The sequence below is a fragment of the Patagioenas fasciata genome, chromosome 4 (genome assembly GCF_037038585.1).
Source record: "Patagioenas fasciata isolate bPatFas1 chromosome 4, bPatFas1.hap1, whole genome shotgun sequence".
NCBI classification, from domain to species: Eukaryota; Metazoa; Chordata; class Aves; order Columbiformes; family Columbidae; genus Patagioenas; species Patagioenas fasciata.
The window spans coordinates 6,462,587-6,478,351 of NC_092523.1; the positions used below are offsets into that span (position 1 = coordinate 6,462,587).

General features: G+C 40.6%; 2 protein-coding genes across 3 annotated transcripts in view; both read left to right on the forward strand.

Annotated features, from left to right (window-relative positions):
- EIF2AK3 (eukaryotic translation initiation factor 2 alpha kinase 3) overlaps positions 1–15,765 on the forward strand; it is a 44,329-nt gene that overhangs the window by 17,146 nt on the left and 11,418 nt on the right. For both annotated transcript variants that reach the window (XM_071808453.1, XM_065837722.2), the window contains exons 3-12: positions 4,524–4,718; positions 6,401–6,531; positions 9,168–9,402; positions 9,654–9,816; positions 10,950–11,087; positions 11,592–11,714; positions 12,291–12,511; positions 12,826–12,938; positions 13,951–14,073; positions 15,301–15,450. In XM_071808453.1, the coding sequence (XP_071664554.1) occupies positions 4,539–4,718; positions 6,401–6,531; positions 9,168–9,402; positions 9,654–9,816; positions 10,950–11,087; positions 11,592–11,714; positions 12,291–12,511; positions 12,826–12,938; positions 13,951–14,073; positions 15,301–15,450 (1,577 nt within the window). In that variant the 5' untranslated portion in view covers positions 4,524–4,538. The remainder of the gene's footprint in view (positions 1–4,523; positions 4,719–6,400; positions 6,532–9,167; positions 9,403–9,653; positions 9,817–10,949; positions 11,088–11,591; positions 11,715–12,290; positions 12,512–12,825; positions 12,939–13,950; positions 14,074–15,300; positions 15,451–15,765) is intronic.
- The window catches only part of REEP1 (receptor accessory protein 1), a 499,521-nt gene continuing 494,523 nt past the window's right edge, over positions 10,768–15,765 (forward strand). Inside the window, exon 1 of the mRNA XM_071808459.1 lies at positions 10,768–10,771. The gene's annotated coding sequence lies outside the window, so the exon portion shown is untranslated. The remainder of the gene's footprint in view (positions 10,772–15,765) is intronic.

The following is a 15,765-nucleotide window of genomic DNA, read 5'->3' on the forward strand; positions in this document are numbered from 1 at the left end:
CCAGACTTGTCTCAGATGTGCCCGCACGTGAGCAGGCTTGATTTCTGCTTCATATGATACAGAGCGTTAGCCGTGGCAAACGATTGTCACGCTTACTGTTAAGCAGCTCATGGAAGCTTTAGCACTTCAGCTTGTTTTGATCTCTGTTTACACGTTTGTTTGTTTTTTTCTGCCACTGCTATAAATCAACAGCTTCCTGCACCGATCAACCTGCCACGGAACCTCGCGTGCTCTGCCCTCCTTTCCAGTAAAAAGTCTAGACAGCAAATTCCCTGGTAGCATATGCCATTTCGGATCGTTATGCCTTTTTTGCCTTTTTTTTTTTTTTTTGTGAAGGCTTTTTAGAAACTGCATTACCTCACCCGTCGGCCTGGAGATTGAGCAGCCAGCGCCGCTGATAGGGCTGCACTCAGCCAATGGAGAACTTCAGCTTCCAACTCTTAATGAGCGAAAGAGCAGCATCTCGTTTAGGGCTCGATAGTTAATGTGGTGTTGTTTTTTTTTTTTTTTTTCCTTTTTTTAAGTGTTACTTCTGAAAGACAAGCCACTTAACAATTATGTGCCATATTGCTGACCAGTGAAGCTGAACAAATAGCTATTTACATTGACAGATCAGAGGAATGTGTAAGTGCATCCTGGTAACCTACATTTTCTGTGCCAAGAGATTTGCAGCTGACTGCCTGGGTGACTCACTCCTTGGATTAGGAGATGAGGTAATGCTTTTGAGATACAGGGTGATGTCATTCCTTTACCTGAGCTGCATGCCGATGCTGGTTGCTGGTACTTTCAAGGAAAGTCCCTTTGCTGCTTCTGATGTGCTAGAGAATGAGCTGCATAACTCAGACAGGAGTTATTATTATTATCAAGGTCCTCTGGCTAAACTGCTCTTTTAAAAATGTCAGCACAGGTGCCCACAAACACCTTTTGTTACATGTGTTTGCAGGCACCTGCAAGTGTGCATGTTTGTATACCTGCCACATTCTTCAAATAAGGCTGGTTTAGTAACAGCAGACCTTTGTGGTGATCCCCATTGTGATGGTCCCTTGTCATCTAGTCCTGTTTATCATAGAATCACAGAATGTCCTGAGTCAGAAGGGACCCACAAGGATCATCGAGTCCAACTCCTGTCCCTGCATGTGACAACCCCACAGTTCACACCGTGTGTCTGAGGACATTGTCCAGTCTCTTCTTGAACACCATCAGGCTTGGGGCTGTGACACCTCCCTGGGGAGCCTGTTCCAGTGTCCAGCACCCTCTGGGTGAAGAACCTTTTCCTCATGTCCAACTTAAACCTCCCGTGGCACATCTTCCTGCCATTCCCCCGGGTTCTGTCATCGGTCACTAAAGAGAGTTGGTCACTATTTATAGATAGATTCATCCTAAAATAAGGTGATTGTTTTTTAACTCTGATCTGTTTCTGTTGTGAAATACCAGGTTTGTGATGGCTAGTAGCCGAAATGTCTCGCTTGCACTTACGGTCAGTTTAACTGCATCTTCTCGTACTCTGGCTGTGTCCTTCAGTGCAGCTTCACTGCCTGCGTTCCCTCTCCTGGTGTGTTCGCCCACAGCAGTTGTGTCTTTTCTCAACCTTTCTTTCCCAATGTCACGTGTAGGCACCCTCAAGGTTGGGAGCACAGGCAGGTGATCAGCAGAGCTGGCTGAAATGTTCTCGTCTGTTCTCTGCAGCTTGTGGGGACCGAGGTTTTAACAGAGGAGCGGTCAGCGCCCCACCGTCAGGGAATTTTTGAAGGCATATAAACCATGCCCTGATTTGACCCGTATCATGGGAGTATACAAGTGTGTGTTGCTGAGTGAGCTTTATGCGTATTGGGAATTTCGGTGTGTGGTTCCCAGAAATTGCCAACGTGTTGCCTGTTGTTTGCTAGTGGAAAATATCCTACTCATGTCCAGGAGCAAGACCTTCGGGATGAAGAACGTGACCCCAGAGCTCGCAGTTACCCACCAGGAGTCCCCCTTGCTCAGCAGCCGTTCCTGGGCACTTGGCACTGGTCTCCTCGCAAACTGATGGGGTGCTCTGCAGCCCTTGGACCACACCACGTCACAAAGCCATGGTGGTTGTGGCTTCCAGCAAGCGTATCTGAAAGTCTGAACTTGCAGGTCCAGCTGCCACTGGCACACCTCCAGTTTGACCACGTTATGTGAATTTAGCTGATTGATGGCCAGTAGAATTTCTTCAGGATCCGACTTGGTCAGTTGGTGACTTGGTTTGCTGGGCTTGGGCTCTGTGTGCTGAAACAGGTACAGGAGCTGGTTTGGCTTTTGTATAATTGGAAAGCTGCTTATAAAAAGAACCTTTGCTGTTCATTCTTATTTATATATGAAATATCTCCTATTTATATAGGAAATATCTCATATTGCTGGAGGTGACCATAGGCCTCCAAACTATTTGCAGGTATCTAGACCACATGCAGGAAGAAACCTTCCAGAGAATTTATTAATGCAAAGTAACAGCTGCACAGGCTAAAAGTTGTTGTCAAAATTATTATGCATTTCTCAAAGAATATATTACAAAAACACTTAATGATATTATTCTTCTGTGTTGGCTGTTTTAACAAGACACTCCAACATAGTTACAGCTGCAGCTTTGGCACTGACATCTTTTTAAAATGATATTTTCCAAAATCTGCATACCTTTGTTTCTTAAGATCACAAGGCTGCTCTCAAATAGGAATGTTTATTTAAACCTTATTTCTTTGCTTTATTTTTCCACTGATCAGGTGGTTTCTCCAAATGACCACTCCCTGCACACATTTTTGCTGGTTTATTTCTGTAAGCGTGTGTATAGAGGCCTGTGTGTGTATTTTTCCTCCCTAGTGGTAGCCATAATGCAACATTTCTTTGGTGTCACAGATCTCATTCAGTGTCTCTTCAAGGATGCTTGGCCTTTTTTGCCATAAGGTAAATATCTGGGAGAGAAAGAACATACCTCATTTTGCTTTGTAAAGAACTTCGCAGCTACTCTCAGGGGTTTGTTTTTACCATCTTTTCAATTACACATTATGCTCCTGAGAGGAGTTTTTATTTTAATTGTCAGTCATCATGAGGCTTATCAAAGCCAGAAAGCATCGGTGTTGGATCCTTTAGGGATCTTAAATACAGTCACCAGTATTGTTGGTTAAGTCACCTGAATTTTCTCTTTGAACGAGGTATGTCAAACAGTGTAAGAAAAGGTATTAGTCTAGACATGCACACATTTACAAGATCTGTCTTTCCCTCCCTGTTTAGGTGAATCCCAACTTTGCTTAATGCTGTTTGCTCATCTGTGACCCAGTTAGAGGAATAAAAAATCTCAGAGAGAATTTTAATCATGCACAAGATGTGGTTTTAGATCCTCACAGTAGTTCCAGAAATAATAACCAGAAACCCTCTGGATCTTTTGTGTGGCTTCATAACACACGTCTGTGCTTCAGAATGTGAGCAGGAATATTTTATTTAAAGTGACTAAGATACATGTACCAGTCTTTAAATCCTAATGTGTAAAGTATCTGAATTTGATGTAATTATGTTGTAGGATACTGCCCAAACGGACAGAGGTTCTGAAAAATAATTAAAATCTTCCATGTTAATCCATATCCTCAAAAACTAAGATTAGGTGGATTACAGTTTCTCACTGTTCTTGATGGGCACAGCCACTGTGGCTCCACAGTATTAGTTGCGGTCTGTCATGCTGATAATGAGTTTCTTAATAAGTCCCTTAGTACTCATTGACAATGACTCATACTTCCGAACTAGGATCCCCTTGAAAATCTCAGTGTAATGGATGAAATGAACCTGGTGAAGATTTTTTTCTGACTTGTGTGTTTAAGAAAAATCAGGCAGGTTTTAAAGGAATGATATACTTGAGAAATTCTGGGGAGGAGAATTTAAACTGTCTGGAAAAGCAAAGGTGAAATGTGAGCTCTTAATGGTAATCGCTCTCTCTGCTTTCCAGGAGGATGGATGTTCTGGAGTAGTCATTAACTGTAGAATTGTTCACATACAGCCTCAGCTTTTCTTTTAAAACCAGATTCAGTTTTCTGATCTAGAGAGAACGATTGGTTCTGTGTTCAGCAGTAAACTGCCTCTGGAAAACAAAACAAAACCATGAAGTAGAACTTTCCCTACAGTGCCACTGTCTTGAAATTATCACAGATATTCTGCAAAATTTGCACTTTAACCAGTGACTGTCTCTTCAATGCTTCTCCCCAGATCATATTTTCTACAGTCTGGATGAATGCTAATCTATCAACTAATTGAGCTTTAAAATGTTTTGTTTAAAGTGGAAGAAGTGTCGCACACTGGAGTGTTTTTTAAGCAAGAAATATGGATTTGAATGGCTGAAAGTTCTCTGTCTTCAGTATAACTTTGAAAAATAAGACTCTGGGATACGAAACCATAAAATAGCACACTGGAATATAATGCACTGTACTTGCTTATACAGCATTTCTGTTTCCATTTGTGATCTGCATGTTTTGATAAAAATGTGGTTAAAAGGTGGCTAACCTTCAATTCAATTATTGTAGGTGTTTGGAAATAAGATGATAATCCCTTCCTTGGATGGGGACCTTTTCCAGTGGGATCGGGATCGAGAGAGCATGGAAGCAGTTCCTTTCACAGTTGAATCCCTTCTCGAATCATCCTACAAATTTGGTGAGGACGTTGTCTTAGTTGGAGGGAAATCTTTGACGACCTATGGGCTGAGCTCATACTCAGGGAAGGTAAGAGCCTGAAAAGTTGCCTTGTGTAGGTGTGTTTCAAGCAAAAATAGATTGCTCTTGAGATATAAACTGTAGTACAGCTCAAGTATACACCTGCATGCCACCAAAGAGCGGAATGTGGGAAGGGTCAGCGGTTTTGTGACCAGAGGTGGGAGGGTAAAAAGTGGGATGACCCCTTTCTACCGAACTGGGAGAGGAGTTCAGCTTTATCCTATAGCTCTGCTTGGAGTAGACTTTGCTGGTTTTCTTACTGCATATCAAAGAAAGCTTTAGGTGACACACTTGTTTCACAGCTCCTTGCAGATTTTTCACAGTTAATGATGAATAGCTGTTGAAAACCAGAAAAACATTCAGCATATGGAAAAGTTTAAGACGTAGTTGCTGTCAGCGAGTTTACTATCTCTTAGAAGTTCTCCTTACATTTTGAAGTCATATGCAAAAGTTAAATTGAAAACTACTTACTATCTGGCTAGTTCAGAAGGTGTTTTTCTTCTGAAATCCATTGGTTAAAAGTTGTATATTTTGAAAAAAAACACAGAAGGAAAAAAGTCTAGAAAAATCACAGGAATTAATTGCATTATTCAGAGTTCTAGAATTGAAATCTCCCTGCCCATCCTTAAGGTCGAATGTCACTAAAATGCTTATAGATACTTTGTGTAGTGAAGAACAGACATCTGCTAAATCAGAAAGGGGGTGGTTTAAAACAAGTTAAAAAACAGATTCAGTTATAAAATTCTAAACTTCCAATGCTTGTTTTCCCCTTTGACCATCCACTTTAATGCAGAACAATTCTGTGGCACAACACAGAGTGATCCCTAGTGATAAACAGCATAGACCCAAACCAAGAGTTCACGACATCATTTCGATTCCCTCACTGATAGCAGAGGGCACTGTGCACCAACGGACTGCTCCTCCCCAGTGTGCAGAAAGTGGAAATTTCAGTTTCTGCTTTGATTCCTGGCTTATGCTCATGGTAGCAAACGTGCCTCATACAGGAAATTGTGCCTGACTGATCCTTGTTAAGAGTTTGGGCAGCCTGTTGTCTCTGGCAGTAAGATGTCAATTCACACTTCTTAACAATGTGTTCAACGCCCTTTTCAAAATACAGTTGTCCATAAAATCCCAAATCTGTTTGAGATTGGGACTGTTGCAAAGTCTGCGTGGCTGTGAGAGTTGAGTAAGGTCTTGTTTTCCCTTTAATAGCTGTCAAGGCAAAGGGGGGAAGGCTCTGCGGTGTTTTATATAGATCAATAATGTGTCATTTGAAGCTAATAGAGTAATGCTGAGACAAATAGGGCACAAAAGCAGAATTATGCTGTGGGTCTTCTAAGAATGTTTTTTCATATCCATAGAAATAGTGGGAAAAGAAAGAGCTAAGATTTCTTTCTGTTAGAAGTAGAAATATATGCAAAATGTAGTCAAAAGGTAGTCAAAATAGCCGAAACTGTAGACTTATTAGAATCTTTTGAAAATTCTAGTTCTGAAAAGCCCTTATCTCCTAAACCAGGCTTTTCAACATCTCTCAAGTTGAACATCTAAAATCTCAGAGCTCTGAATTGCCTGCGTGCCAAAAATGTGTTGTAAGGACTGTTAGCTTTGAATATTGCTGTCGATTACATGTATTTGTCTTGAAGCTCTGCAGAATTTTGAAGCATGCGTGACTCTCTTGCCTTGTCCCTTAGGTGAAGTACATCTGCTCAGCCATGGGCTGTCGCCGCTGGGATGATGATGAAACAGAGCAGGAGGAGACGCTCCTGTTACACCGGACCCAGAAAACAGTCCGTGCTGTTGGACCGCGCAGCGGCAATGAAAAGTAAGTGTAAGAATCGGTAGGAAACAATCCAGAAGGGAGAAGTTCTTAATAGGTAATGTTTTAAGCATTTGACCTTCTTTTTTCTCTCATTAGACTAGGAGTTGCATGAGGGAGTTTAGATTGCTAACCACAGGAATGCACCAAGATCTAACCCCTTTGCTCTTCAGTGCTTTTGAAAAATGTCCTGAGCGGCAGTTTTATAGATGATTAAACAGAAGATATATGAGCACATATTTATTCCCTCCAAAACAAATGAAAATTACTTTCCTTGTCCTTGCATACCTCAAAAGAGTTTGTCACTGCTCTACTGCACAAGGAAAATGTCCCTAATGTTTGTTCCAACTGTTGATTCTTTGTACAAAAGGAGATGGTTTAAAAGTCTTGTTATGACCAACTGATTCACTTTTTAGTTCTTTACCTACTCATGGTAATGGTCACTGTTTCATTTTGTTTCTTTTTTACTTTATGTTTTTAGCTTTAAGTTGATATTTTAAAACGTCTTCAGTCTTATTATTCAGAAGTCTCATTTTTAAATGTACTTTGTTCATCTCATAATGTAGCCGGCAAAACTGGTTCAGTCTGTGACTTTTAATGCTGTCACGTTGAAGTTTTAATACTTCAAGATTTCTATAATAATAAAGACATATATTCTACTAAACACCCCCCCCCCAAACTCACTTCATAAAATACAGGTTTGAAAAGCTTCTTGCCGTACACAAATACAGTAACTGCCCAAAAATCTAGTGGCGAACTAGTAATTCCCTGTTCCCCTGCTCCCTCTTCTGTCTGCAGCAGGATATGACAGGTTGTGCATCTGTAGTTTATCAGAGAGAACCTAATTAGAACCCCAATAGATTGGCAGATCAGGTGTCTGAAAAGAGAAATCTTGGGTTCTGTGGTTTTTGGAGACCGATGTTGGCAGGGAGAGGTGTGTCATAAGAACACGCTTTTTCTTTCGTACATCTTTCTCAAAAACATAGTGTGACATCCTGTGCACGTGGTTCCTCCTGTCACTGTCGGCACAAACAGGCGCTTTACTGCTGGCACAGTATTGTTACTGTGGAGTTTAGAGGATAGATCTGGCTTTCTAATCCAGAAAAGCTTTTAATAAATCAACAGAATATACAGAATATGCCAAAATTTTGCCATAAAAATTTAGATTTTTACAAGGAGGCAGTTTGGGCTCCTGGTTGTGGCCAGACTGGTTCTAAGAAACTTTGGGTACCCAAACATATAGTTTCAGAAATATTTTCCCCCTTCTCGCAATACACAAACTCGCCATCCTTTCCCATCTGTATCTTCTCTACAGCGTTGGGCTATATAATGGAAAAAGAAAAGAATTATTCTTTCTCTTTCTGAAAATAATTCTCTGTTCCTGCCCTGATTCATTGGTTTAAAAAAGTGAAAGATCCTTTGACTGTGCAAGACAACTCTGTGTTCCTTACACAGTTGTCTTTTTTTTGATGTTAACCTATGAGATGTGAGCAGTCCTGGTTTCCTAAGTACCTGTCAAAGAGAATCTGTGTTAGTTTGTGTGTGGAATTAAAACAAACAAAAAAAGCACTGTCCCTCCCTCAGCTTGAAAACCTTACATTTCATATTAAATCCCGCTATATTGATGAAGAGAAATGCCTTGTGTACAATGCTGCATCCTAAATTCTTTATACTTGTTGCTTTCATCAGCTACATGGTGTTTTCCTACTGGACAGACCCAGCTGTACTATTTGATGATTTTAGTTGCTCTCTTCATACACTAAACCTTTAATGCCATTGGCCCTACTTCACCAGCTGTTTTCTCAGCTCACCCAGAATCACAGAATGTCAGGGATTGGAAGGGACCTCAAAAGCTCACCCAGTGCAATCCGCCCGCCGGAGCAGGAACACCCAGCTGAGGTTCCACAGGAAGGTGTCCAGGCGGGTTTGAATGTCTGCAGAGGAGACTCCACAACCTCCCTGGGCAGCCTGGTCCAGTGTTCTGTCGCCCTCACTGGGAAGAAGTTTCTTCTCAGATTTAAGTGGAACCTCCTGTGTTCCATTTTGAACCCATTGCCCCTTGTCTTACCATTGGTTGTCACCGAGAAGAGCCTGGCTCCATCCTCCTGACACTCACCCTTTATATATCTGTAAACATGAGTGAGGTCACCCCTCAGTCTCCTCTTCTCCAAGCTCCAGAGCCCCAGCTCCCTCAGCCTTTCCTCACACGGGAGATGCTCCACTCCCTTCAGCATCTTTGTTGCCCTGCACTGAACTCTCTCCAGCAGTTCCCTGTCCTTCTGGAACTGAGGGGCCAGAACTGGACACAATATTCCAGATGTGGTCTCCCCAGGGCAGAGTAGAGGGGCAGGAGAACCTCTCTGACCTACTGACCACCCCCTTCTAATCCACCCCAGGTACCATTGGCCTTCCTGGCCACAAGGGCCCAGTGCTGGCCATCATGTTGGACAAGATTTCTCAGTTCTTTTGGAATTAGCACTCCCCCTTCTGGTGTAGTTGTGTTTATCTGACAGTATGAGAGTTCACTGTGAAAATATGGGCCAAGTATAAGTAATTCAGTTTAAGAATCTTCTGGGCAGAGGATTTAGGACTTACTTGGAATATATGTTGTTTCTATAAATTTTTTCTCTTTGTCTTTTGAGGTGGAATTTCAGTGTTGGTCATTTCGAGCTGCGCTACGTCCCAGATATTGAAACTAGAGCGGGATATATTGAGAGCAATTTAAAATCAAATATGAACAAAGAAGAAACAAAAATTATTTCAGATGTGGATGAGCAGGAAGCTATGATGAAAGATACCGTGATAAAGGTCTCAGTAGCTGACTGGAAGGTGATGGCTTTTAACAGACGAGGAGGACATCTGGAATGGGAATACCAGGTAGGGAAATGTTACAAAAGTAGTAGTTTTGCAGCATCGTAGATCATGTCTCTTCCTCTTGGGTTTCAGGTGCTGTCTTTGTAAAGAAACACACATCTGCTTGTAATTGTTTTAACTGAAGTTCTGACTTTGAGCCGCTCCATCTGTCACAAAAACTGGAAGAAGGAATTGAAGCGCATTGTTTAGCATTGTTCTTATATAACATATAGTTGACACAACATTAATTTTGCAGTTACCTCTCTCTTCTTCAGTTTTGCACTCCAATTGCTTCTGCGTGGCTGGTTAAGGATGGCAAAGTAATTCCCATCAGTCTGTTTGATGACACAAGTTACACTGCGAACAATGAAGTATTGGAAGATGAAGAAGATCTTGTGGAAGCTGCCAGAGGGGCCACGGAATCCAGTGTCTATTTGGGTGAGACACCAACTGCAGCATTTTCTGTAGTAAATGTTTTCCTTTAAACTGTTGAGGTTGCAGTAAAGCAGATCTTTCTGTACTGGTGAGTTATAGTTAAGTGAAGCTGTGACATGTCCAATCTGATATTCTGCATAATGTAGGCTATTAAATTTAACCCATGTTGCTTTATAAAGCCCCTAAATTGAGGCTTCACTAATATATATACACATACATACATCTCTCTCCATATATATATGTGTCTGTCTCCAGAAAGGCACCTTCTCTGATGTAAAGACTTTCAAAAGGTAGAGATGTGCTGTCATCTCTTCCCAGCCTGCTCTGGTCATCTGTGCTGTTGTCATTCAAAGTCAGAGTTCTGTGTACCCATCTTAGAAATTCTGACAATTACAGAAGGTATGTCAGAATTAATATCTATGGCAGTTTAACCTAAACAGGCATAGTTAAAAGATTAATTTCTTTTAAAAAAAAAACCAAACAAAACGAAAGCATTTCAAAACTATTAATCTTTTCCTTTTCATTCTGAAATATTCCCTGCTTTGTAGTTTCAGTACATTGGAGAGGATTGAACATCTTGAAACTTTTAAAGCTGTTCATAGCTAACAAGGCAGTGTTATTGCTCAGTGTACAATGAGGAATATCTGCCTCCAGCCTGCTCATTTGTGACATTCATTTTTTCCTCTACATTGATTACAGTAACTTACTATGAAGAAATGTCAGTTAAGATTTTATGTGACTGTGTTTTCATCCAGCTGTCAGAATTTATTTGATGTAGTTTGTGACACTTTCAAATAGAGCAGTCCCAGGTCCTCCTTCCTCTCAGCTGTCTGTCTGTCTGTCTGTCTCTGGGAGGTAAACGTGCTTGGGTTTTCTACAACTTCGTTGCCTTAGCCTATTTCTATAAGTCTTTACACCTTGTATGGTTCCTGTTAGTGGTTACACAAATAAAGAATATTTAATAGGAACAAGCCAGCTTGTTCCAGCCTAGTGATCAGAGTCAGTATCTCAGATTCTCAGAATACAAAGAAATACTTTCAAAAATGTTGTTAACAATGTATTTTAACTGGGCAATTTTATGCTAGGGGTGAAGAACTAGTTCTTAAGACTAATATACTCTATGGTGTATTACTCAGGTATGTACAGGGGCCAGCTGTATCTTCAGTCATCAGTCAGAATTTCCGAGAAATTCCCAACCAACCCAAAGGCTCTGGAATCCAGGAACGATAATGCAATTATTCCTCTTCCCAAAATCAAATGGAAACCTTTAATTCGTAAGTAACAATTCAGAGTTTCATTTACTGTCCTAACTCTGAAAAGACAGGACATGATTTCCAGTATCTACCAAATTAGTCTAATGCTTGCAGTTGTGGGTCGGTTCAGGAACTATCTTTGTGCTTTATCAATTGTTTATTTTTTTCTCATTTAATGTTTAAAGTCTGCTTTGACTATGGATTTTACAGGTTCTTTTTAATAATAAATGAAATTCCATTTAAAAAAATATAATTTTCTACAAAAAGAGGAAGTTTTTTGCAGTGATGTGAATATGAGTGAATTGAGTTGTCCAAAACTAGTATTTTGGCAGTGGGGGTGGAATTGTTAACTAACAGTTACCTCACAATACCCTTCTTAATGTTCCTTGTATTAATTTTGTTTCTCATGGTTTGGTCCAACAGACATTTTCTAAGATTGTGCAACTGGAGTTCTTATGAATTCCATGCAAGAATAGAATTTTTATAACCATTCAGCTCAGAAAACTGTCTCTTTTCTATGCTTAGATTCTCCTTCCAGGACTCCAGTGTTGGTGGGGTCTGATGAGTTCGACAAGTGTCTCAGCAACGACAAATATTCTCATGAAGAGTACAGCAACGGAGCACTTTCAGTTCTGCAGTACCCATATGGTAGGTAAAAGCTCCAAATTTTGAAGTGTTTTGAATAGCCAGGTTTACCCATGTGAAATTCAGTAAGTGGCCATTTTTTTAATGTTAAATATGTGTGTTCTTTTATGAACTAGGAAATTATTGCCCAAACTAGGATTTCCAAATTGTGGTGTACGTACAATTAATGCCAAACAAAGCACTTCCAGGGTGCCAGAAATTGCTACTGCAGAGGTGTTTTGTGTACTCCTATTGCCACTGATTGTCAGGCTGAGTGGAAAGAACTTGTGAATTACTTTTTTCAGCATTTGCTAACAGTGCTGGTGACTCAGCTTGGCACAATAAAGTTTTCCATATGGAAAATATTCTGGTTTAAAGCTATCAGTGGTCAGGCCTTCTGAGGTGGTAAACTCTGATGGGAGACCTGGTTACTGGGAAGTTCACAACCTTGATTAAGTGAATTTGCTTATATGCCATTTAAAACCATGGCGCATTCAAACAAAAATGCTCATTGTTGGGAAAACCTATTAATGAGAAGACAAAGTTGTTTTGTAGTTACCTGCAAGTAAATTTATGCCTCTTTGTGTCTTTTATACACAGATAACGGTTATTACTTACCCTACTACAAGAGAGAGAGAAATAAACGGAGCACCCAGATCACTGTTAGATTTTTTGATGATACAAATTACAAGAACATTCGCAAAAAAGATCCTGTTCTTCTCCTTCACTGGTGGAAAGAAATTGTTGGCACCATTGTATTTTGCATTGTGGCCACAACTTTCATCGTACGCAAACTTTTCCATCCCCATCCTTACGGCAGAGTAAGTATTTTTTTTCTGAATCCTAAATACAGAAGGTATTTTTCTAACCTTTTCTTTTGGTTTTGAACCTGCAATCAATTTAATGAGATAACAACATCCAAAGCCTAAATTTGTTGTTTAATCTATCTGTGAATGCTGTCAGCTGCTGCATACAATTTGCTTAACTGCTTCTGCAAGCAGATTAGGCTGCTTCAAACATATCCGAGATACTACACTGAAATTATTTAGTCCCGTATGTAAGGGTACAAACTCATCTCAAGTACACAAGGAGCTGAAATTGTTTGGTTTTTGTTCGTGTTTCGGTAACCCATTAGCTGCGGAAGGAATCTGAAACGCAGTGTCAGACCGACAGTAAATACGAGCCTGCTTGTGGAGATGTTAAAGACAGCGGCTGGAGCGACGCCAAGAGCTCTGGATACGTGTCAAGGTGAGCTCAGTTCAGCACAACATGTATGGGGTTTTTAGCGTGACAACTCAAGCTATCTGGAGGAAAGAGTAGATGCTCATTTGTTCTCACCTGCCCTAGTCTTGGTCTTCCGACTTCACAGGATAATTGGGAACTGACACAAAGAGCCCTGTCACCCGTTACTGATGGGAGATTGCAGTTATGATTAGTCTAAGCAATCCCAGAGAGTCTACAAGATCCCTGTGATCAGGAATGTTGCTCTCATTTTTCCTTCTAACACATGAAATGGAAGGTTGATTCTTGAAGGTCTTAATAGGTGTTTACTACCTCTGTTTCTGTGTTCATGGATTAAAGCAGAGAAAGGCAATTGCAGATGGAAACAGATGATGTTTTATATGCTCTGCAGAATAAGCAGTTTAGGTTTGGAATAAACCTTTGTAGCTGTTAGGAAGGAGTTGGTTAAGACAGAGGGTGTATTAGGGAGATGTCGTGATACTCTGGAGAGATGTGGGCATTTCCTGTACATTTGTAACTCACTGAAAGTAAGAACTGGAGTATTTAAAATGAAGAAGAATATGAAAGGCAGTGAGACCTAAAAACAGTGGTGTTTCGGAGGGGATGCTTAGAATGACTGGTTGCAGAAATGGTTATTTGGGGTGGGGTTAAAGTCACCACCTAGTTTGGGTATAGAAGCTTAGGCTACATACCCACGGTCCATTATCCAGTAAATATGCAGCCTGATATTCTGAAAAACTTCTTCAGTTTGTCATATGCATGTATAATGGATCTTGCTGGGTTGAAACAGACACTGCATAAATGCATAATCAGCAACTACCCATTTCATAAACAGGTGACCACCTAACTGCCTTTGTGGGTGAGCAGGGAAAAAAGAAACACTTTGAGTTGTTTTGCATGTTTTGTCTGTACAGATATTTCACTTCTAGTAAAAAATGACTTAGTTTTTCTATCTGTACTAATGCATTTTTCTCTTCTCCCTCCATTCTCCTGTCCCTTCCTCACACCCTTCTTCTAGATATCTGACAGATTTTGAACCAATTCAGTGTCTGGGTCGTGGAGGTTTTGGAGTCGTTTTTGAAGCCAGAAATAAAGTGGATGACTGCAACTATGCTATCAAAAGGATCCGTTTACCTAACAGGTGATGAGTTGTTTGAGATATACAAGAGGTAACAAGTGAATGGTGGGATCCCATCCTACACTGAACCATCTGTTCCTGAACTGGTTTCCCAAATATTACAGTAGGATGAATAAGATACTTTCTAATGGTGGGGGGCTGATTTAGTTTTGGCATCAAGAATTTGGCATATGTAATCACAGCAGAAGGGTGACCTGCTTGGCTAAAATACTTGGGTAGCAGGACCCTCGTGAGGACACTGTGGCTACATGGGAACTCCTTCATTTCCTTGATGAATAGAGCCTTTGATAACAGGACCGGTTACCTGTAGCGCTGTTAATTTGCTTCTCTCCTTCCTCTCCTCACCTTTCCTACTCTACCTTCTCTTTCTTTTCTCTCTCCCTCACCAGCTTTTCTGACTCCCATTTGTCCTATGTTTAATTTCCTGGTCCCACAACCCCTACCTTTTCTTTCAGTCATAGGTGGTCAAGCCACGCTGCTGAATTACCCCACACAGAGCTTGCAGCACTTCCTTTTAGTGGGAGATGGGAGACACTGCTTCTGGAAATCTCAAGTTAGAACAGCGACAGGCAGGCCAGTAGAGGGAGGGGGTAAAGCTATGACATCTAGAATTACTATTTTTTTAATATGTTAAATACGTGTGACTATTTAACATAAAAGGTTTTGTTGGGAAATTTAAGGTAGCCTGAATTCTTCTTTCCCAAGCATATTAAAACCCATTAAATAAAACCATCTGACTTAATTTGATCCAGCTATGGTCTTACAAAGAGAGACAATTTACTTCAATAAGATAGCAGGCTACCTGCTTTCCTGTCCATAGAACTGAGATAGTCTTTATGCATTCTCCTTACATTATGCCAATTAGAAAAGAAATACTAAGGTATTACTGTCTTTTGTGTCAGTGTCTTCTACATCCCTGTAGATTATTGCTGTTTAGTGGTCTTGTTTTCTATCCTTGCAAGCAGTTGAGAGCAAGATGAACCTTTTCTTCTCAGTTTTGCTGCCCGTAATTATTTGAAAAATACTTAGCTGCTATGAGCACATACTGAGCCCCTGCACTTCTAATCTAAAGGAGTTACTCTGGGGGATTTAAGATATATCTGTCTTTTGGTGTGAAGACCAATACTACTGGGCTATCTTTGATTAAATTCCTTTGCAGAATTTTCTGTGCTATGCTGTTGCTCTATGTGACCGTGTCCCTGTTTTTCTTCTCCTCACCCCAAACCCTAGGGAGCTGGCTCGTGAAAAGGTGATGCGGGAAGTCAAGGCGTTAGCTAAACTTGAGCATCCAGGTATCGTTCGGTATTTCAACGCATGGCTGGAAGCTCCACCCGAGAGATGGCAGGAAAAGATGGATGAACAGTGGCTGAAAGATGAAAGGTAACTTAACAATTGACTTTGGGGTTGTACATCAACAGAACTGGAGAACTGGTAGATGATCCAGGGAGATGGAGAGACAGTAGGAAAGAGATGGTTATTAACTTAGTCTGTCAACTTTTCAGTTGAACAATGTACAAATATATCACATATCACATGGATTTTTGGGTCCTCTATTGTGTTAAGGTCCTTCTTTTGGCTTAGGAAATGTCTTGTAGTTATTAATTTAACTTCTGTAATTGAATCTTTCAGTGGTTGGAAGTTTGAGCATTGCTGCTGTGATTCAATTTTAAATTTTGGCATCTCTGTCTTTTCTGT